Genomic DNA, 23,878 nt, shown 5'->3' with positions numbered 1-23,878 from the left:
AGGGTGAGCTCCCTGAGAGTAGGGGCCGCCCCGCCCTGGGAGCCCGCGGCAGCTGCTGATCGCCAGCTCCAGCCCCTGGTGTGTGAGATGTGCAGAGCAGCAGGACCTGTCATAGCCTTCCATGAGTGAGCCCATGCTGAGTGCTTCGCAGAGCCTCCCAGAGATGCCGCTTATTAATGCTTACCTTCTATTACGGACTGCGGGTAAATAAGCCTTTGTTATAAAGTCCAGTGTCTCTGAAGAACTTTTCAAAGGAAAAGCCCTGTGTTCTCACATGTAACTAAGAGAGGGTTCTGTTGGATGGTTGTATGAGGGAGGTAGGTTGTTCTGGAAGTGTAGGATGATGCTGGGGTTTTTTTTGTTGTTTTTTAAAAATTTATTTCAGGGCTTCCCTGGTGGCGCAGTGGTTGAGCGTCCGCCTGCCGATGCGGGGGACGCGGGTTCGTGCCCCGGTTCGGGAGGATCCCACGTGCCGCGGAGCGGCTGGGCCCGTGGGCCATGGCCGCTGAGCCTGCGCGTCCGGAGCCTGTGCTCCGCAACGGGAGAGGCCACAGCAGTGAGAGGCCTGCGTACCGCAAAAAAAAAAAAAAAAATTTATTTCATTGAAGTATAGTTGATTTACAATGTTGTGTTAGTTTTTGGTGTACAGCAAAGAGATTCAGTTATTTATATATGTGTATATATATTCTTTCTCATCTTAATTTTCCATTATAGGTTATTACAAGATATTAAATGTAGTTTCCTGCGCTTACACAGCAGGTCCTTGTTGTTTATTTTATATATAATAGTTTGTATCTGTTAATCCCAAACTCCTAATTTATCCATCCCCCGCCACCACTTTCCCCTTCGGTAACCATAAGTTTGTTTTCTGTCTGTGAGTCTGTTTCTGTTTTGTAAATAAGTTCATTTGTATCATATTTTAGATTGCACATATAAGTGATATTATATGATATTTGTCTTTCTTGGACTTCACTTAGTATGATAATCTCTAGGTCCATCCATGTTGCTCCAGATGGCATTATTTTATTCTTTTTGGTGGCTGAGTAATACCCCACTGTGTGTGTGTGTGTGTGTGTGTGTGTGTGTGTGTGTGTATACACACACACCACATCTTTATCTGCTCCTCTGTTGATGGACATTTAGGTTGCTTCCATGTCCTGGCTATTGTAAATAGTGCTGCTGTGAACATTAGGGTGCATGTATCTTTTCAAATTAGAGTATTCCCCAGATATATGCTCAGGAGTGGGATTGCTGGGTCATATGGTAACTCTATTTTTAGTTTTTTAAGGAACCTCCATACTATTCTACATAGTGGCTGCACCATTTTACATTCCCACCAACAGTGTAGGAGGATTCCCTTTTCTGCGCACCCTCTCCAGCATTTATCTGACTGGTGTGAGGTGATACCTCATTGTAGTTTTGATTTGCATTTCTCTGATAATTAGGGACATTGAGCAGATTATGCTCTGCTTAGTGCACTGAAACTCTCAGTTATTAGCATTTTATCCTTTGGGTAAATGTTTCTTAAGGGAATCTGTTATGTGCCACGCTCAGCGACATGCTGGGGCACAGAAATAACAGGTGAGGCCTGCCTTCAAGGGACTTCAGTGGAACAAATAGGGATAGTTAGTGTAATTTGTGAGAATTCTAACTGATCCTCTTTTAAGGATGCTTTTCAGTTCCTCTGGCATTTTGCTAATGACACAGATTATCCATATTTTAAAAGTCCTGTCCTCTCAGCTCTTGTTGCCATATCTGTTGGGAGTTGGGGAGGGAATGGAGGTCAACAGGGTGCCAGTGTCTTGCCTTTGACTGGGGTCTGCCTGCCTTCCACAGGCTGTATGGGGTCTGTGGGGGGAGGGGAGGCAGGCAGGTGTGGTTTTCTTTTCTAAGAGTTAGCCCCTCTGTTGAAGAGCCTGGTCCTGCTCTTTCCTTGTTATGCTTAAATATTGTCTGGAGCCACTTATTGTTCAGTGATCAATCTTTCTGTCCTCATTTGTAAAATGGGAGAAATAATCCTGTTCATTTATTCATCAAGTATTGATTGGGCAATGACTTATGAATAAAAATAGGTTTTTCCCTCAAGGGATTGTGCGTTGTGAAGAATGTGTGCGTTTGTGGAGAGAGTCAGAGGGAGAAAAGCTTGGCTTCTCACTCAAAAAATAGTTCTTCTGTAAAGTCTTTTTAGTTTAAATTACTGTCTTCAAGAACAAAAGATTGTACTCAGTGTGTATAGTTAATCACTTGCATTTTATTTTCACCTACCTCTTTCCACAAAGGATCTGAAGTTTAGAGTATTTTATATATTTATCTAAAGGTTTTGTTTTGCCTAGAGCAGTGAATGGATGGATGAATGAAGGAAAGAATGAAAGACTTGATTATAAATAACAAGCCAGAGAAAAAGATTTACTGTTTTCCTAGAATCTAATTAACATAAATATTTCGAGGATTTTTTTCCTAATGGGTGGCCTGTGTGTTTTTTTTTTAATTAATAAACTCTGTTTTTTTGTAGTTTCAGCTTCAGAGCAAAATGTGCAGAGTTCCCATATACCCCAGCCCTCCCCACCCAACCCGCCATACAAAACCACCCCCACTATCAACATCCCTCACAAAGCGGTACATTTATTACAATCTATGAACCTACATTGACACATTGTAATTACCCAAAGTCCATAGTTCACATTAGGGTTCCCTCTTAGGAACATGCCCTGGGTTTTGACAAGTGCGTAATGTCATGTATCTACCATTGTAGTATCATTCAGAGTAGTTTCACTGCCCTAAAATCCTCAGTGCTTCACCTGTTCATCCTTCTCTCCTACCCCTAGCAACCACTGATCTTTTTATTGTCTCCATAGTTTTGCCTTTCCCAGAATGTGATATAGTTGGGATTATATATATAGTATGTAGCTTTTTCAGGTTGGCTTCTTTCACTTAATAATACACATTTAAAGATCCTCCATGTTTTTTCATGGCTTGATAGCTCATTTCTTTTTTTCTCAAAAAATATTTATGTATGTATGGCTGTTTCAGGTCTTAGTGCATCATGAGGGCTTCACTCTAGTTGCAGTGTGCAGGCTCCAGCACATCGGGTCTCTAGTTGTGGCGCACAGGCTCAGTAGTTGTGGCGCATGGGCTTAGTTGCCCTGTGGCATGTGGGATCTTAGTTCCCCCACCAGGGATCAAACCCACGTCCCCTGCATTGGGATGTGGGTTCTTAACCACTGGACCACCAGGGAAGTCCCACTCATTTCTTTTTAGTTGTGAATAATATTCCATTTTCTGGATGTACCACAGTCTATCCATTCACCTACTGATTCCAAGTTTTGGCAATTATGAATAAAACTGTTATAATCATTTATGTGCAGGTTTTTGTGTAGACACAAGTTTTCAGTTCAGTTTGGTAAATACCAAGAAATGCAATTGTTAGATCTTACAGTAAGAATGTATTTAATTTTGTAAGAAATTGCCAGAATGTCTTCCAAAGTGTCTGTACCATTTTGCATTCCTACCAGCAACAAACGAGAATTCCTATTACTCTACATCCTCACCAGTGATTGGTGTTTTCAGTATTTTGTATTTTGGACATTTTAATATGTGAGTAGTGGTATCTCATTGTTTTAATTTGCATTTCTCTAATGTCATATGATGTTGGATGCCTTTTCATGTGCTTATTTGCCACCTGTATTTCTTCTTTGGTGAGGTATATAAGGTCTTTGACCTTTTTTAAATCAGGTTGTTCATTTTCTTATAGTTGAGTTTTAATAGACCTTTATTAAATGTGTCTTTTAGAGATATTTTCTCCCTCTCTGTGGTTTATCTTCTCATTTTCTTGACATTGTCTTTCATAGAGTAGAAGTTTTTAATTTTAATGTAGTTCAGCTTACCAGTTATCTCTTTCATGGATTGTGCCTTTGGTGTTATACCGAAAAAGATGTCTCCATACCCAAGGTCATCTGGGTTTTCTCTTATTATTTTCCAGAAGTTTTATAGTTTTGTATTTTACATTTAGGTCTGTGATCTACTTGGAGTTAATTTTTATGAAGAGTTTAAAGTCTGTGTCCAGGTTGATATTTTTTTTTTGCATGTGGATGTCTAGCTGTTCCAGGACCGTTTTGTGAAAAGACTTACGTTTGCTCCATTGTATTGCCTTTTTGGTCCTTTGTTGGTTGCCTGTGTTTTGAAAATGTTTATTTGTATCACTTCTCTAGAAATTTGACACTGTGGGATTTAAAGCTTTAATAGCCTTTCTCTCTCCCACAGAAACACTCCATTTCCTTCTCATTCTTCTCTCCAGAAAAGTTTTCTTATGATCTTTTGTGAAAGAAAACTTCAAGAACTCAAAGCTTTGTGTGATTGTTGTGTAGTGAGAATCCCTTCTCAGATTTACACAGGTTGCCTTAACCCCACAGAGTTCATTAAGCCTGAACATCCCAAACCCGCTGTTTATCCCCCAGCCCCACTGTAGATTCCTCAGCGCTGTGTACCTGGCTGAAATACTGACTTTAATGTGTGAAACAAAGCTGTGATACACACCACTGGGTTCTAAAGTGGTAGCTGTGCTTTATGAGACTTGAGTGCAGGGTAGTTGAGCTGTGCTCTTCTCCCCACCCCCAGTTTGCTTGCTGCCTTCTCCTGGTGGCCTTGTCTTGTGACAGCAACTCCCGTCACTGATTAGGCTTTCATCATTTAAAGGCTGCTTGAATCTTTAGGGGGGTTTCGGGAAGATATTACTTGATAAATATGGTAAGTTAAAATGATACAAAATGTCTTTAGATAGAGTGAGATTCCATAACAAATCAGGAAGAGATTTTTTAAAAATCCTAGAAGGAAATGAACTTGTAGGCCATATTTGACCCACAGACTTATTTTGTGTTTCTCTCTCTGTCTTTTTCTAGTTTAAACTGGTTGCTGACTTTTTTTTCTTTTTAATATACTGCAGGTTCTTATTAGTCATCAGTTTTATACAGATCATTGTATACATGTCAATCCCAATAGCCCAATTCAGCACACCACCATCCCCACCCCACCGCGGCTTTCCCCCCTTGGTGTCCATACGTTTGTTCTCTACATCTGTGTCTCAGCTTCTGCCCTGCTGTACCATTTTTCTAGGTTCCACATACATGCGTTAATATACGATATTTGTTTTACTCTTTCTGACTTACTTCACTCTGTATGACAGTCTCTAGATCCATCCGCGTCTCAACAAATGACTCAATTTCGTTCCTTTTTATGGCTGAGTAATATTCCATTGTATATATGTACCACAACTTCTTTATCCATTTGTCTGTCGATGGGCATTTAGGTTACTTCCATGACCTGGCTATTGTAAATAGTGCTGCAATGAACATTAGGGTGCATGTGTCTTTTTGAATTATGGTGTTCTCTGGGTATATGCCCAGTAGTGGGATTGCTGGATCATATGGTAATTCTATTTTTAGTTTTTTAAGGAACCTCCATACTGTTCTCCATAGTGGCTGTATCAATTTACATTCCCACCAACAGTGCAAGAGGGTTCCCTTTTCTCCACACCCTCTCCAGCATTTGTTGTTTGTAGATTTTCTGATGATGCCCATTCTAACTGGTGTGATGTGATACCTCATTGTAGTTTTGATTTGCATTTCTCTAATAATTAGTGATGTTCAGCAGCTTTTCATGTGCTTCTTGGCCATCTGTATATCTTCTTTGGATAAATGTCTATTTAGGTCTTCTGCCCATTTTTGGATTGGGTTTTTGTTTCTTTAATATTGAGCTGCATGAGCTGTTTATATATTTTGGAGATTAATCCTTTGTCCGTTGATTCATTTGCAAATATTTTCTCCTATTCTGAGGTTGTCTTTTCGTCTTGTTTATGATTTCCTTTGCTGTGTAAAAGCTTTGAAGTTTCATTAGGTCCCATTTGTTTATTTTTGTTTTTATTTCCATTACTCTAGGAGGTGGATCAAAAAAGATCTTGCTGTGATTTATGTCAAAGAGTGTTCTTCCTATGTTTTCCTCTAAGAGTTTTATAGTGTCCGGTCTTACATTTAGGTCTCAAATCCATTTTGAGTTTATTTTTGTGTATGGTGTTAAGGAGTGTTCTAATTTCATTCTTTTACATGTAGCTGTCCAGTTTTTCCAGCACCACTTATTGAAGAGACTGTCTTTTCTCCATTGTATGTCTTTGCCTCCTTTGTCATAGATTAGTTGACCATAGGTGCATGGGTTTATCTCTGGGCTTTCAGTCTTGTTCCACTGATCTATGTTTCTGTTTTTGTGCTAGTACCATATTGTCTTGATTACTGTAGCTTTGTAGTATAGCCTGAAGTCGGGGAGTCTGATTCCTCCAGCTCTGTTTTTTTCCTTCAAGACTGCTTTGGCTATTTGGGGTCTTTTGTGTCTCCATACAAATTTTAAGATGATTTGATCTAGTTCCGTAAAAAATGCCATTGGTAATTTGATAGGGATTGCATTGAATCTGTAGATTGCTTTGGGTAGTCTAGTCATTTTTACAATATTGATTCTTCCAATACAAGAACACTGTATATCTCTCCATCTGTTGGTATCATCTTTAATTTCTTTCATCAGTGTCTTACAGTTTTCTGCGTACAGGTCTTTTGTCTCCCTAGGTAGGTTTATTCCTAGGTATTTTATTCTTTTTGTTGCAGTGGTAAATGGGAGTGTTTCCATAGTTTCTCTTTAAGATTTTTCATCATTAGTGTATAGAAATGCAAGAGATTTCTGTGCATTAGTTTTGTGTCCTGCAACTTTACCAAATTCATTGATTAGCTCTAGTAGTTTTCTGATGGCATTTTTAGGATTCTCTATGTATAGTATCATGTCATCTGCAAACAGTGACAGTTTTACTTCTTCTTTTCCAGTTTGTATTCCTTTTATTTCTTCTCTGATTGCCATGGCTAGGACTTCCAAAACTATGTTGAATAATAGGGGTGAGAGTGGACATCCTTGTTTCGTTCCTGATGTTAGAGGAAATGCTTTCAGTTTCTCACCATTGAGAATGATGTTTGCTGTGGGTTTGTTGTATATGGCCTTTATTATGTTGAGGTAGGTTCTGTCTATGCCCACTTTCTGGAGAGTTTTTATCATAAATGGGTGTTGAATTTTGTCAAAAGCTTTTTCTGCATCCATTGAGATGATCATATGGTTTTCTTCAATTTGTTAAAATGGTGTATCACATTGATTGATTTGCATATATTGAAGAATCTTTGCATCCCTGGGATAAATCCCACTTGGTCGTGGTGTATGATCCTTTTAATGTTTTGTTGGATTCTGTTTGCTAGTATTTTGTTGAGGGTTTTTGCATCTATATTCATCAGTGATATTGGTCTGTAATTTTCTTTTTTTGTAGTATCTTTGTCTGGTTTTGGTATCAGGGTGATGGTGGCCTCATATAATGAGTTTGGGAGTGTTCCTTCCTCTGCAATTTTTTGGAAGAGTTTGAGAAGGATGGGTGTTAGCTCTTCTCTAAATGTTTGGTAGAATTCACCTGTGAAGCCATCTGGTCCTGGACTTTTGTGTGTTGGAAGATTTTTAATCACAGTTTCAATTTCGTTACTTGTGATTGGTCTGTTCATATTTTCTATTTCTTCCTGGTTCAGTCTTGGAAGGTTATACCTTTCTAAGAATTTGTCCATTTCTTCCAGGTAGTCCATTTTATTAGCATAGAGTTGCCTGTAGTAGTCTCTTAGGATGCTTTGTATTTCTGTGGTGTCTGTTGTAACTTCTTTTTCATTTCTAATTTTATTGATTTGAGTCCTCTCCCTCTTTTTCTTGATGAGTCTGGCTAATGGTTTATCAATCTTGTTTATCTTCTCAAAGAACCAACTTTTAGTTTTATTGATCTTTGCTATTGTTTTCTTTGTTTCTATTTCATTTATTTCTCCTCTGATCTTTATGATTTCTTTCCTTGTGCTAACTTTGGGTTTTGTTTGTTCTTTTTTCTCTAGTTACTTCAGGTGTAAGGTTAGATTATTTGAGATTTTTCTTGTTTCTTGAGGTAGGCTTGTATAGCTATAAACTTCCCTCTTAGAACTGCTTTTGCTGCATCCCATAGGTTTTGGATCGTCGTGTTTTCATTGTCATTTGTCTCTAGGTATGTTTTGATTTCCTCTTTGATTTCTTCAGTGATCTCTTGGTTATTTAGTGACGTATTGTTTAGCCTCTATGTGTTTGTGTTTTTTATGGTTTTTTCCCTGTAATTCATTTCTAATCTCATAGCGTTGTGGTCAGAAAAGATGCTTGATATGATTTCAGTTTTCTTAAATTTACTGAGGTAATTTGTGACCCAAGATGTGATCTATCCTGGAGAATGTTCCTTGCGCACTTGAGAAGAAAGTGTAATCTGCTGTTTTTGGATGGAATGTCCTACAAATATCAATGAAATCTATCTGGTCTATTGTGTCATTTAAAGCTTCTGTTTCCTTATTTATTTTCATTTTGGATGATCTGTCCATTGGTGTAAGTGAGGTGTTAAAAGTCCCCCACTATTATTGTGTTACTGTCAGTTTCCGCTTTTATAGGTGTTAGCAGTTGCCTTATGTATTGAGGTGCTCCTATGTTGGGTGCATAAATATTTACAATTGTTATATCTTCTTCTTGGATTGATCCCTTGATCATTATGTAGTGTCCTTCCTTGTCTCTTGTAACATTCTTCATTTTAAAGTCTATTTTATCTGATATGAGTATTGCTACTTCAGGTGTCTTTTGATTTCCGTTTGCATGGAATATCTTCTTCCATCCCCTCACTTTCAGTCTGTGTGTGTCCCCAGGTCTGGTGTGGGTCTCTTGTAGACAGCATATATATGGGTCTTGTTTTTGTATCCATTTAGCAAGACTGTGTCTATTGTTTGGAACATTTAATCCATTCATGTTTAAGGTAATTATCAATATCTGTGTTCCTATTAATATTTTCTGAATTGTTTTGGGTTTGTTTTTGTAGGTCCTTTTGTGTTTCCCACTTAGATAAGTTCCTTTAGCATTTGTAGTAGAGCTGGTTTGGTGGTGCTGAATTTTCTTAGCTTTTGCTTGTCTGTAAAACTTTTGATTTCTCCATCAAATCTGAATGAGATCCTTGCTGGGTAGAGTAATCTTGGTTGTAGGTTCTTCCCTTTCATCACTTTAAGTATATCGTGCCACTCCCTTCTGGCTTGTAGAGTTTCTGCTGAGAAATCAGCTGTTAACGTTATGGGAGTTCCCTTGTATGTTATTTGTCGTTTTTCCCTTGCTGCTTTCAATAATTTTTCTTTGTCTTTAATTTTTGCCAATTTGATTACCATGTGTCTTGGCGTGTTTCTCCTTGGGTTTATCCTGTATGGGACTCGCTGCGCTTCCTGGACTTGGGTGGCTATTTCCTTTGCCATGTTAGGGAAATTTTCGACTATAAACTCTTCAAGTATTTTCTGTGGTCCTTTCTCTCTTCTCCTTCTGGCACCCCTATAACGCGAATGTTGTTGCATTTAATGTTGTCCCAGAGATCTCTTAGGCTGTCTTCATTTCTTTTCATTCTTTTTTCTTTAGTCTGTTCTGCAGCACAGCAGTGAATTCCACCATTCTGTCTTCCAGGTCACTTATCCGTTCTTCTGCCTCAGTTATTCTGCTATTGATTCCTTCTGGTGTAGTTTCATTTCAGTTATTATATTGTTCATCTCTGTTCGTTTGTTCTTTAATTCTTCTAGGTCTTTGTTAAACACTTCTTGCATCTTATGGATCTTTGCCTCCATTCTTTTTCCGAGATCCTGGATCATCTTCACTATCATTATTCTGAATTCTTTTTCTGGAAGGTTGCCTATCTCCACTTCATTTAGTTGTTTTTCTGGGGTTTTATCTTGTTCCTTCATCTGGTACATAGTCCTCTGCCTTTTCATTTAATCTATCTGTGAATGTGGTTATCATTCCACAGGCTGCAGGATTGTAGTTCTTCTTCTGCTGTCTGCCCTCTGGTGGATTTGGCTATCTAAGAAGCTTGATGGGAAACTGGTGGTGTGTAGAGCTCTGGTTACTGACTTTTAAAAGTTAGGAGGCTCTACACAAAATAGCCAGATTTCTAGCTTCTCTTTAAAAATCGGACCTCACTGGGCTGTATTCTGTTTGTCCTGCTCTCCTGACTCCCCAACCTGGTGCACTTCTCTCACGTTGCCCCTGTGTGTCTTTAGTTTTACTTTTGTTTTGGTTTGTTTTTTGGTGATCCCCTAGATCACAGCTTAGTTAACTCAGTTTATCATACAGACTTTTGGTCGAGAGAGCTGGTGTGTCACATGTTGACTGGAGTTAGTGAACAGCCTTGTGAGTGATGTGTCAGCGGAGGCCAGTGGGGACTAGACCCAAGTGCCAGCTGTGAGTCGAGTTTTAGAGAGAGCCCTTCGTTTATGTCCCGTGTCAGTCTGCCCAGTGCCATGCTCTGTCTCGTATACATGTGTGCGCATGTGTGTGTATGTGTATGTGTACGCGCACACTTATCCTTTCTTTGTATGTGGCCTTATGAAGTTTTCCTTGCCTGGTACAGTGCCTTAATGTGAATGTTTAGTTTACGTATTTGGTGCTGCATTTGCGTAAGACTTTGGTCATTTAAAGATAGTTCTGCATACATTCATTCTGCATAATCCTGCCAAGTTTGCTGCTTTATGGGGAAAAAAAGGTGATGCTTGAAAAGCTTTAAGTGACTCCCACTAGGTCAGACCTGAGTAAAGACCTGAGCTGGAAGTTTAGATACAGTGTTCTGACTGCAGATAAGGGCCCTCTCTCCTGTCCACTGTCCCTGCTGACTATTCAGACCATGGAATGTTCACTTGCAAACTCTATTGATTTCAGGTCTTGATCACTTATATTGTCTTATGTATCAGCAGAAGTCTTAAATTACTACCAACAGTTTTTGTTTACTTTGCCAAGGTTAATTCTCAACTACTTTGAAATGTGTCAGGCTTCTTTAAAAGGTATTTGGATTTCAGAATTTGACAGTAACCATTCAAGACACACCCACACACATACACACATAGTTCTCGTTTTTTACCATTAGAGACCCAGCTTAATTCCCATGAAAAACTTACTTTCTTGAATAGAGTCTTTAAAATACTAAGCACCTGGGCTTCCCTGGTGGCGCAGTGGTTGAGAGTCCGCCTGCCGATGCAGGGGACACGGGTTCGTGCCCTGGTCCGGGAAGATCCCACATGCCGCGGAGCGGCTGGGCCCATGAGCCATGGCCGCTGAGCCTGCGCGTCCGGAGCCTGTGCTCCACAACGGGAGAGGCCCCAACAGTGAGAGGCCCGCGTACCGCCAAAAAAAAAAAAAAAAAAATACTGAGCACCTAATACTTGAACTTAATTGGATGAAAATTGGCAAAGCCTACACAAAACTAATTAGAGGAGACCTAATAGGGACATGTAGGGTAACCATATGTCTTGAGAGCTGGGGACAGGCCCAGTTTATACCAGTGATCTTGGCCTAATTATTAACGGATTTCCTCTTTCATCTCAGAAGATCCTGCTTCAGACAATAAATTTTCTGGAAACCCTACCTGCAGGTGTATGACATTGTTAATTTAAATATTTAAAACTTGTGAATATGGTTATTTTGAAACTACCACCAGTTATGGTCTCCTGACATTTAGACAACCCATATTTTCTTTGAATCAATTCTCAGAACAAAAGGGTAAGAAAACAAATTCTCTGCAGTGAATTAAAACACTGTATAAATCAGGATTAGAAATAGCTGTCCATCTGGAGCAGTGATAGTCTGTTGATATGGCTGAAGTATGTACTTTATGATGACATTAATGTAAACAGTTAATGGGAAGAGCCTTAACTTTATGAGAATGTTGGCCTTCATTGCAGAGGAGAAGAAGGACATTTGCTAATGAAGACCCTAGAGGTATTTGTTAACTGAAGATTAGGCATGGGTAGTTAATGGTTATTCCCAGCTGGCTAGAAGTTCCTGGGAATCGCGTGACCTTGATATTTATTAGCCCCTTTCAGATTTACTGTAGACTGACTCAGAGTCCTGAAACACCTCACAGTAAGGGAGATGGCTTTGCTGGAATCCCAGATTATGGGGGTACTTTTTTTTTTTTTTTTTTTTTGCGGTACGCGGGCCTCTCACTGTTGTGGCCTCTCCCGTCGCGGAGCACAGGCTCCGGACGCGCAGGTTCAGCGGCCATGGCTCATGGGCCCAGCCGCTCCGCGGCACGTGGGATCTTCCCGGACCGGGGCACGAACCCGTGTCCCCTGCATCAGCAGGCGGACTCTCAACCACTGCGCCACCAGGGAAGCCCTATGGGGGTACTTTTTAGAACAAAGATTAAGCGCTGTTTTATGGACACTGGAAATTAACTTTAAACCATCAGTGGTATTCCATGCATCTTAAAAAGGCTTCTTTAGTGTGTTTTAAATAAGGTATTCCTTGTGATTATTAAATAACCTATGTGCATTGATTTGTCTTCTGCAGTACTTTTTAACTTTCCATTTTATAATATTCTTCCAAAGACTGTGCCAAGTAATAGATTATTGAAGTACTTTTTAATAACAAAGTCCTTGTTCTAAATTTGGTACTATTCAAAATACATGTTCTTTATTACCAAAAAATTACTTATTTGCTACCCCTAGAGTTACTAAAATGAACTGTTATGAATCTCATATTCTTAACTATTTTCATTTGTAGCAGAATTGGAGGTTTGTTTTTATGGGATGGAAACAGTTCATTGGGATGTGTTTTTAACCGTTTAATACAGTTTGATTCGGTGAACGTAGAATCCTGTAACATTCTGATGTTACACCTTCAACCATATCAGGATGGATGGGTTGAAGAACATCAGGACATGACTTTAGAATTATATGAGACTGGTTCTAAAATTAGCACATAAGATCTTAGAATTCTTCACCTTGAAGGAACCTCTATACCGTCATTTTATAAATGAGAAAACTTGAAACCCAACAAATTCAAATGACTTGTCCAAGTCTTATAACTTATTGGTAGTATAAAAGCAGTAAATGTCTCTATGTAGCCTTATTTCTTAACCTTTATTCTTTAAATTGTTATATTCTAAACTTTCTTCCAGATAAATAATAGTTTCATTTCTGTTACTAGAAAATTGCTAAACACTTCCTTTAGTCATATGATTATTCCTCTTAGAGACTGCTTAATGGGGAATATTGTAGTAAGCAGTGGAATTAGCTATAACATGAGGGAAAGAGGGACAGTGGATAGAAGGTATAGATGTTCAGCTTAACGATCCAACTATTTCTCATTCAAGTGCCTAAGAGCGAAATGGTTCAATTTCATCCCACCCACAGCATGCCTTCTTAAATGCAACCAGGCACCTTCAAAGAAAAACAAAAGGTAGGAAAGACCCAAATAACAGCAGAGAAACTAGTCAAGGTGAAAACAAAGATAACTTGAGAACTTTGCCAGGGATTCCAAAATCAAATGCAAATGCCAGAAATACTACAAAGGCAAAAATGAGACCCGAGAGTACTAAGATGGCTTCATGTGAACTGTGGATAGTGTGACCTGGGATAAAAGTGCTAAGGGGGTAGATGACAGTAGGTGGGGCGCTGTGCACTCAGCCGGGGGCTGGCCCTGGAGGTCTGGGCAGGTGGGGTTGGGAGAGGGCAGAGTCTAAGCACTGGGTTGCTTCTCCAGTACTTCCCTCCAGCCGCCCGGCTCCTTTTCAGGATCACAGATGATTTCTGGATCGTTCTTCCCTAACCTAGCCTTAATATCTCATTGAAATTTTTACTTTGAATTATACTTTATATTCCTGTTCTTAATTTTGAAGTTGATTTGTAACATGTATTTCTCTTCTCCAAAAAAGTTTCCCTGAAATCTGAATTTTTCCTCTTCCTCTCCTGTTGCACCACATTGAGGGTGAAAAGAAAATGGTTCCTTACCTCTACACCAAAGTCATTTGTAATAAGACTTTGTATAGAAGTTCAGGGAGATTGCTAAATGTGCTAAAGGACCAAAAGGTGCCACTGGAAGCCGATTCGGGCAGGGTCTGAGTATTACCATTAATATCCTTATGTGGAAGTGCATGTCCTCACCTGTTACATTCTATCTAATCATCTGTGAAGTACTTATACCCTTATTTGCCCTTTTAGAAAGGGAGCTATTTCACTGGCATTTATTTAGATTTTTCTAAAGATCATTGCAGGTATGTACTCCATCTAGTCTGCCAAGTGAGTGGCTTGCTTGTCTAAAACATTTATTTTATAGCAATATTAGTAGACTAAATCTTTTGGGGTGACATGGGGGGGCACCAGCTAATCTGGGCATAGAGTTGGCCTTATTTTTAATAAAATAAGTGCTGCCTCCCCCAAACACACACACATGCTGCACACACACGCACACACACTTTTGTCTTGCAACAGATTTCTTCTTCATAAAAAGAGAAAAAGAATGTAACACAACATTCCTTTCAGCCAGACTTCAGCCAGAAGGTGCCTACAACAACTTTACTGTAGCTTAAAATTTTCAGTCTACAGTGGTTCCAGGGGTTTTTAAGCCTTTCAGAAGCCTGCCAGTCAATATTTTTCTCTGTATTTATGCCTTTAGCACACACACTCTGTATTTCAGATAAAGCTTACCTAGACTTCAGTCACTATGAAAGTAATGACCACAGACAGCTTCTAAAATGTTTTGAGAAATGTATTCCTGAAAATGTTTGGGGACATGTTGTCCTATCGAGTCTGTAAGAAATAATCAGTCATGCACGGAAGACCTGCTTTCATAGAGGACTCCCGATGGACCTCGCTCCCCTCGTGCAGGGTTTTGATAGCTAAGAATAAAATGTACACTTATATACTGGTGTTCTGGGGAGTAAAAAACAAATGACAGCTATATCCTTTGGTGGAAGGGTGTGTATTCTTTTTCAAAATGTGCTGCTGATTTTTACATTTTAACATGTATCCTGGTCACAGGAACACAAGTATATTGTATTGTATCTATCCACATCAGCTGTGTTCTTCTGCACTGAGATCTTCCAGTTTCTTGATACTTCATATGCATTAAGACTGCTGTTAATCATTAATTCATCAGCTCTTTGTTGAGTATCTTGCAGCGTGTGTCAGGCACTGATCTGGATTCTGGAGATGCAAGCAGTGAACATCTGTGCCTTTTACCGTGTGCACTGGTTCCCTGCTGCGAAGCTCTTTGTCGTAGTCTGTTCCAGCTGCTAGAACAAAAATACTGTAGACTGAGTGGCTTAAACACTCAGGAGGCTGGAAGTCCAAGATCAAAGTGTCAGCATGGTTGGGTTCGGGTAGGACTCTGCCTGGTTTACAGATGGTTGCTTTCCTGCTGTGTCCTCATAGTGGGGAGACAGTGCTCTGGTGCTTCATCCCCTTATAAGGGCCCGGATCTCATCATGGGGGCCCCACACTCACGGCCTTATCTAAACTCAGTCACCTCCCAAAGGCCCCACCTCCTAATAGTGCCACATTGGGGATTAGAGTTTCAACACATGAATTTGGGGAGACACAAACATGCAGTCCATAGTACTCTTCTTGTAGGATTTCCTTGCACTGTCATTCTGGGTCTCTCTTTTCTTCCTTCTGTGTTGTACTCCTTGTTTCTGGGATCCTATGTCATCTTTCCAGATTTAACCCCTCATTCCAGATGGGCACATCCTCTAATAGCTTCCTGGGAAAGAATGAATGCAAGGTAGAATTTGAGTCCTTCAATATCTGAAGCTATTTGTTCTCCCCTTTTACTTGATGGATAGTTTGGTTGGGAAGAGAATTCTATGTGGAGAATAATTTTCACTCCTCCCACTTTTGAAGGTATTGTTCTTTAGTTTTGTCTGTGTTTAGTGCCGCTCCAGTTTCTGAATTATTTGTATATGGCCTTTTTTCTCCTCTATGCAAGTTTTTAATAGTTTTATCTGTAGTGTTCCCAATTTGTACTCTTTGTTCTGGGCACTTAGGGTTCAATCCAGGCACCTGAGTAATTTTGGACCCATGTTTTGTGTTTTCTTCCCCATGTGCTTTCTCTTTCTAGAATGAATACTCTTCTCTCCTGTTGTTTTTTTTGTTTTGTTTTGTTTTTCTATTTTCTGGAATATTCTTCAACTTTATCTTCAATCTCTACTCTTTTTGTTTTGCTATCTTATGTTTAATTTCAAGAGCTTTTTTGTTTTCTGATTATCTTTTTTATAGTATTCCATTTTTGTTGCACAGATACAGTACCTTCTCTTTGAATACCTTATAATTTTTGGTTTTTTTGTTGTTGAGGTTTTCTTCTAGTCACTGCATTGTTTCTATTTCCACCAAGCTTTTTGTTTCCTTGTTTTGTCTCCATCTTTCCCATTGGAACCCTCGTTCAACTGCCTGATGGTCCTTGGCTGTCAATTGTCATTTAAGGCTGAAGCATTGAAAAACTAACTAGAAGCTCTATAGGCAAGATTTTTTTAAACTAGTATCCTTGCTGTAGTGATCAACTTTTGGGTGATGTTTTTTGTTGGAGGACTGTAGATATCTGTGGGGCTATTTAGTTGATACAGAAAAGATGCTTCCAGCCTCCTACTTGGAATGAGAAGTGGGGGACCAGTGTTCTGAGAGCCATTTGGGAGAAGAGGACTGGGGGTCCTACTGTTTAGACTTTCATTTCCCCTCTACTGTCAGCCTTGAACGCATCCCTCTCTAGGTGTTCAGATTTCATTTGTGGACAGATTGAACTTCAGGCTTATGTGCTTATCAATGAAGTAAACCCAGAGGAGTAAGGGAAAATAACCTATAGACTGTGACATTCAGGAATAACTACTGTAAATGATGAATGTGTTAGGGCTTCCTTGGTGGCACAGTGGTTAAGAATCTGCCTGCCAATGCAGGGGACATGGGTTCGAGCCCTGGTCCGCGAAGATCCCACATGCTGCAGAGCAAGTGAGCCTGCATGCCACAACTACTGAGCCTGTGCTCTGGAGCCTGTGAGCCACAACTACTGAGCCTGCATGCTGCAGCTGCTGAAGCCCGTGCGCCTAGAGCCTGTGCTTTGCAACGGGAGAAGCCACTGCAATGGGAAGCCCGCACACCGCAGCAAGGAGCGGCCCCCGCTCGCCGCAGCTAGAGAGGCCCCGCACGCAGCAGTGAAGACTCAACACAGCCCCAAATTAATTAATTATTTTTTTAAAAAGATGAATGTGTCAAGAAACTGCCAATATTTACTACTCACCAGTCCTAGTTTAGTTGCAACAATTGATATGCAGCCCTGCATGAATTCTGGCAACAGACCCATCATCTAAATGCCGGAATAACTGGGAGCGTGTTTTTGAAGTTGCTGGGCATCTCCCACCACCCGCCATGGTGGTATGTGGGGAGGAACTGTGGGGCTCTCACTGCTCCATATATCCAGTTCCTCCAATCTCCCTGTGTTCAGCCCGAGCCTCCACCCACCTTGCAACACTGGTATCTTTCCGCAGGGTTCTCAGGATTAAATAAATTGGCTTACTCTTCAGAGCAGTCTGTTGGGTTTCATCTTCCTTCACTCTCCATTTTCTTAGAATTTTGGGACATCTCTTCTCTACTGTGTCTGTGTCTCCTACCCCATTCTCTTGGTCCTTATGGGTTTATTCCTTTTGCATTCTTTATTCTCTTTTAAGAGTATTTGGGAAGAGAGAATCATGTGGGTTCTACCACTCATATTCTTAAGAAGATTGGTTTTGCTACTATGCAGAATTGAGGAAGGAACAGTTCTGCAAGAAGACCCATTGGGAGACTGAGACATCACCCAGCAGGGCAGGAGCAGAGCAGGGTCTGAAATACCCGGGGAGATGGGATTGGCAGCACGGGGAGAGGAAGGAGCACCACCTGCTTCAGAGTATTCTTAGTTTTGGAAAGCAGCTTATAAGGCCAGACTGATGGCTCAGTGTGCCTGCATTCTTGGAAACATAAAGGGACCTTTCAAAAAAAGACATGGTTCTTCATGCTCATTGTTAAAAATTTTGAAATTATAAGCAGATAAAATGGAAGTAATATGTAATTATAACAAATATTTAAAATCTCTGCCAAAATTGTTAGGAAGCCTTCCACCATATAGCTTACGGTAGTGACTGTAGTAGTCCCCGACCATGGAGCATTGGGTTGTTGCTGAGTTCTTTGCTGTGGTGGGCATGTTGCCAACCTTTGAGTGCCTCTCCTCACACAGTGGTGTCCTCAGGTGGAGTCATGGAGTCAGGTGGCTTGCCCAGCTATTTGATGCATGTTGTAAAGGCTAACTTTGTTAAAACTGGAAAAATGGCCTCAAGTTGTTGGGGCATACAGGGGTGAGGGTCAGAGGAAGGAAATGACAGCATTTGTTTTAGCACCTGCAAAGAATTTTCCTCAGTGTTTCTTCATGGTTTTGAATCCTCAGATGGCACTCACTTGTCACCTTGCAGCCATGCAGTTTGTACCCAGGAATCAGCCCAGCTAGAAAATGAACAGTGAAAACACTTTCGACAGGATTTTCATTAAACCTCTTTTGTTGTGACCCATCTGAGGAGTGAAATTAAAAGAAAGATAAATTCTTATGGTCCTTATGATTTGATTACCTTGTCATTTTTCTTGGTCATCATTCTGTGGCCTGTCTATCCAGGGTTGGAGGAGTGCAGGCATCAGTTGCTTCAAGCCCTCTTTCAGCAAATCCCAAACTGCTTTATTTTGGTCCATGTATTAAGTCAAGACTTTGAGTAACTAAGTGCCGCTTGTGCTGAGAGAAACAGTGAGTGGGCACTTGCACGCGTGTGGGGGTGCCCGCTGCACACTTGAGAAAGGTGGTGCTCTCTCTCAGAGGTGAGAGACACTCTGCTTCCTTTCCTTTCCTTTTCTTTTTTTTCTTTACTTTTTTTTTACTTGACTGTCTTATCTAAGTAATGTAACGTTTGGAAATCATTTCAGCGGGTAATTCCGTGTATATACATACCTCGTTTGTTGTTTGTAGATGATGTTGGAAAGCAAAGTCAGAAATGGTGAGGGCACTTGCGAGGAGGTGTTGCAGTTCCAGGCTAGTTGCGCCTCTGAGGACAAGACACAGGTGGTCAGCGTTCAGCAGACTCACGGCTCCAGGGAATTGAGTGAGTGAGTGGGTGCGTGTGCAGCCCCTGCTCAGCACCGGCAGCGTTACTTGTGTGCTCTTTTTTTTTCTTTTAAGCCATTCTTCAGAAGCCTTAACTTCTTTTTGCTCTTATTGGCTTCATTTATTGGTAGCTTGTAGTAATTGTAGAGAAAAAGAAAATGGGGTGTAAAAATGCTAATCTGTATTTTTCTATTATTATAACTTCAGCGGCTCAAGGAAAAAAAATCAAAAATACAACTGTCCAAAGGCCTACTTGATCCAAATCCATGCACCCTTATCAAGAGTTAGTATTTAATAATATGATCAAGAAAAACAAAGTTGAGCCACAAATAAAATAGGACTAGTTTATCAGATACCGACCACAAATGTTTTTGTTTTTTGAGATTTTTTTTGACATGGACCATTTTTAAAGTCTTTATTGAATTTGTTACAATATTGCTTCTGTTTTATGTTTTGGGTTTTTGGCAGCTAGGCATGTGGGATCCCAGCTCCCCTACCAGGGATCGAACCTGTACCCCCTGCATTGGAAGGCAAAGTCCCAACCACTGGACTGCCAGGGAAGTCCCACAAGTGTTATTTTTACTAAAATTTTTTGGAAATTTTTGTTCTTTACTCTAGAAGGCTTTGTAGAGCTCATCATCCAGTTGCTTGAATGTACTGGAGAATTAAGTATATTCCCTATCTAGCTTGAGGGAACAGACCCAGTTTTGGCTGATGGATCTCAAACTTTTGTTTCTCGCAGTCAGTGTCCTAGAACAGAGGGAGAGTGGGGTGGGATAATGAGTCCCCTTGCCTTTCCTGTCCTTCAGCTCCACACTCTGAGCCCCCATGTGCTGGCTCTGCTGGTGCTCGAGACGTGACGCTTAGCAAGCAGGCCCTTTCCTGCCTGCACAGGAACACAGAGATGTTTAAAGGATTCTCCAAGTGTGCTCCCAGTAACCTCGCAGACCCTTGGTTTTACCTACAGCATGCCCTTCCCAGTTGCAGGCCTCTTCCTGCATGTGGCTGGATGGCTTTCCTTCTGCTCAGCTCCCTGGAAGCAGCATTAATCCTGCGCTCGGGTCATCTTCCTGGAGTTCTCCTTTTCACTCCACTGATGCAGTTTATTCCTGTTCAGATGGCAGCTCCTTTTGGGTGCCAGTCTTCAGGGAGGGGACCTTGGCTCTTAGGTCCCCTTCATGGGCTTGCTGGGGACCAGCAGTGGCATTCTCTCCCAGGTATGTTGAGTTGGTGTGCCTGTGAGCTCAGGATTTTACTTTTACTTCATGGGAAAACCTTTTCATAATTCTGTTTGCCTACAGAATTGTATTGGCTAACTCTGGTTATTGATGAAGTCTTGTTTCTTTAAGTGGTTTATAATTCTTCTGCTCTCATTGGACTGCTGTAGATCGGGCTTTACCTAGGATCTTAGATATGCTCTGACTCATTTAGAAAGATTTCTAATATTTAGATTTTTTTTAGAGTATGCAGGTCTATAAGGAAATATAAGAATAGAGGGACACTCAGTCATGTAATACTAATAGCAATCTTTTTTTTGTTTCTTAACAGATGCAGCAGCTTTTTTATGAGAATTATGAACAGAACAAGAAGGGGTACATTAGAGATCTCCATAACAGTAAAATTCACCGAGCCATCACACTGCACCCTAACAAAAACCCACCCTACCAGTACAGGCTCCACAGCTACATGCTCAGCCGCAAGATTGCTGAGCTTCGACACCGCACCATCCAGCTGCACCGAGAGATTGTCTTGATGAGCAAATATAGCAACACCGAGATTCATAAAGAAGACCTCCAGCTGGGAATTCCTCCTTCCTTCATGAGGTTTCAGCCCCGCCAGCGAGAGGAGATTCTGGAGTGGGAGTTTCTGACTGGGAAATATTTGTATTCGGCTGCTGACAGCCAACCCCCTCGAAGAGGGATGGACTCCGCGCAGAGGGAGGCCTTGGATGACATTGTCATGCAGGTCATGGAGATGATCAATGCCAACGCCAAGACCCGAGGGCGCATTATTGATTTTAAGGAGATACAGTATGGCTATCGCCGAGTGAATCCCATGTACGGGGCCGAGTACATTCTGGACCTGCTGCTTCTGTACAAAAAACACAAAGGAAAGAAAATGACGGTGCCTGTGCGGAGGCATGCGTATTTACAGCAGACCTTCAGCAAGATCCAGTTTGTGGAACACGAGGAGCTGGATGCAAAGGAACTGGCCAACAAAATCAATCAAGAATCCGGATCCTTGTCCTTTCTCTCGAATTCCCTGAAGAAGCTTGTTCCCTTTCAGCTCCCTGGGTCCAAGGATGAGCACAAAGAACCCAAAGAGAAAAAGATCAATATATTGATTCCTTTGTCTGGACGTTTTGACATGTTTGTGAGATTCATGGGGAACTTTGAGAAGACATGTCTCATTCCGAATCAGAATGTCAGGCTCGTTGTTCTACTCTTTAATTCTGACTCCAACCCCGACAAGGCCAAGCAAGTTGAACTCATGAGAGATTACCGCATTAAGTACCCGAAAGCCGACATGCAGATTTTGCCTGTGTCTGGAGAATTTTCAAGAGCTCTGGCCCTAGAAGTGGGATCTTCCCAATTTAATAATGAATCTTTGCTCTTCTTCTGTGACGTTGACCTTGTATTTACTACAGAATTTCTTCAGCGATGTCGAGCAAATACAGTTCTGGGCCAACAAATATATTTTCCAATCATCTTTAGCCAGTACGATCCTAAGATTGTTTATAGTGGGAAGGTTCCCAGTGACAACCATTTTGCCTTTACTCAAAAAACTGGCTTCTGGAGAAACTATGGGTTTGGCATTACTTGTATTTATAAGGGAGATCTCGTCCAAGTAGGTGGCTTTGATGTTTCTATCCAAGGCTGGGGGCTCGAGGATGTCGACCTTTTCAACAAGGTTGTCCAGGCAGGTTTGAAGACATTTAGGAGCCAAGAAGTAGGAGTAGTCCACGTCCACCATCCTGTCTTTTGTGATCCCAACCTTGATCCCAAACAGTACAAAATGTGCTTGGGGTCCAAAGCATCAACATATGGGTCCACACAGCAGTTGGCTGAAATGTGGCTAGAAAAAAATGACCCAAATTACAGTAAAAGCAGCAATAATAATGGCTCAGTGAGGACAGCCTAATGTCCAGCTTTGCTGGAAAAGACATTTTTAATTACTTAATTTATTTTTCAAAATTTTTTTGTATGATCAGTTTTTGAAGTCCATACAAGGATATATTTTACACATGATTTTCTTACAGAGGACTCCTTGAAGATTGAGTTTTTTGAACAAAAATGTGATCATGTTTGCCTTTTGAACACATTTTCTTGCTGAACATTATGTAGCAGACCTGCTTAATTATGACTTGAAATGTACCTGATGAACAAAACTTTTTTTTTTAATATTTCTTTTTCAGACCTCTTTGCTATAGTCCTATGGCAGAAAACATGAACGTTCCTGCAAAGTATTATTGTAACAAAACACTGTAACTCTGGTAAATGTTTTGTTGTAACTGTTAACTTTGCACAGATTCTACCTTTTGTCTTTTTTTACAGCAATTTTTTTAAGCCATTTTATGTTGCAGTTGTCAAATAAAGAAATGTGATAGTAGCTGTATCATCATCTTCAAGAGAGCTTTCCAAAGGTGATTGTTTCCCCCAGTCTTGTCTCATTTTTGAAGGTTTTTCAAAGCAAAGGGAGAAGGGAAAGCACAGTAAAAGATAGATGGCTGTTCTTGTTGTAATTAGTGTGGCCTAATGGACCTGGCATTACATTTCAAGAAGGGTCTGGCATTTTCTCTTCTCCAGACCCTTCTTTTTAAAGGGTAAAATATTAATATTTAGAATGGAAAATAAGAATTATTGTCATAAATCTAATGTATGCAAGCTAAAACAAAGACAAAAAAAAAACCCAACCCTAATGAAAGCATTGGGGGGAAATGTATCAGATTTTGATCACTTCATCCTGTCTGTGTTATGTTGATGGAGATGGGTGTCTCATTCTTTAATTACTGTTTTGTTTTATCCTTTATATCTGAAATACCTTTAATTTATTTAATATCCATCGTTTAGAACTCTGCCATTTCCCAAGTACCTGTTAGTTATTAGTATTTATGTGTATTAGGAATGTTTAGTATATTTTATTTGCAGTAAACTGATCTCCAAAGATTTCCTTTTGAAAACTCTTCTCCCCCTCCTTAATTTTTACATTCCTTACTGTTTTACTAAATATTAAGTGTTCTTTGATAATCTTGGTGCTCACGTGTTTTGGGGACAAAAGTGAAATGAATCTGTCATTAAACCAGAAAGTTTGTTTTAAATTCACAGAACAAATGTGCCTTAAATTTTTTTTTCATTTAGATTTCAAACAGTAATAGATTTGCCATTTTAATATACATCATTGGAGATCTGCTTATTTGTAAATAGCCTATTGCTCATTTGGAAAAATAAACCAGTGGACAATATTTTTCTATTGTACTTTTCAGAACCATTTTGTCTCATTACTCTTGTTTTAGCTGAAGAATTGTATTACATTTGGAGAGTAAAAAGCTTAAACACTGATTCATAAGGTTTTTCAAGTTATTTGAGGGGAATATTTGTATGCACTGCAGTTCAGGAATGAAATGAAACTTTCAAGTGCCTCTTCCTTTATTTTTTCCTTAGAATGTACTTGTCACCTTTTGTTTGTTCCTCTTAAAGAACTTGCTGAATCTTGTGTTTTATAGAACAAAGTTCTTCAAACCAGGTCCAAGCCCCATCTGGCTTCTTGGTACAAATGTACCTTCCAGGCCTCCTTAGTGCACCTGCCAGGCCAGTTAAAATCTGCATTTTAACAAGTGCCCACGTGA

At 40.3% G+C, this 23,878-nt stretch overlaps 1 protein-coding gene across 1 annotated transcript in view; it reads left to right on the top strand.

Moving 5' to 3' along the window:
• Positions 1 to 23,591, top strand: part of CHSY1 (chondroitin sulfate synthase 1) — an 82,742-nt gene extending 59,151 nt beyond the window's left edge. The window contains exon 3 of the mRNA XM_032621620.1: positions 20,581 to 23,591. Within this exon, the coding sequence (XP_032477511.1) occupies positions 20,581 to 22,173 (1,593 nt within the window). The 3' untranslated portion in view covers positions 22,174 to 23,591. The remainder of the gene's footprint in view (positions 1 to 20,580) is intronic.
• Positions 23,592 to 23,878: the final 287 nt, after the last annotated feature.

Source organism: Phocoena sinus, chromosome 2 (assembly GCF_008692025.1).
Source record: "Phocoena sinus isolate mPhoSin1 chromosome 2, mPhoSin1.pri, whole genome shotgun sequence".
NCBI lineage: Eukaryota > Metazoa > Chordata > Mammalia > Artiodactyla > Phocoenidae > Phocoena > Phocoena sinus.
This window is presented reverse-complemented; position numbering and strand designations above follow the sequence as displayed.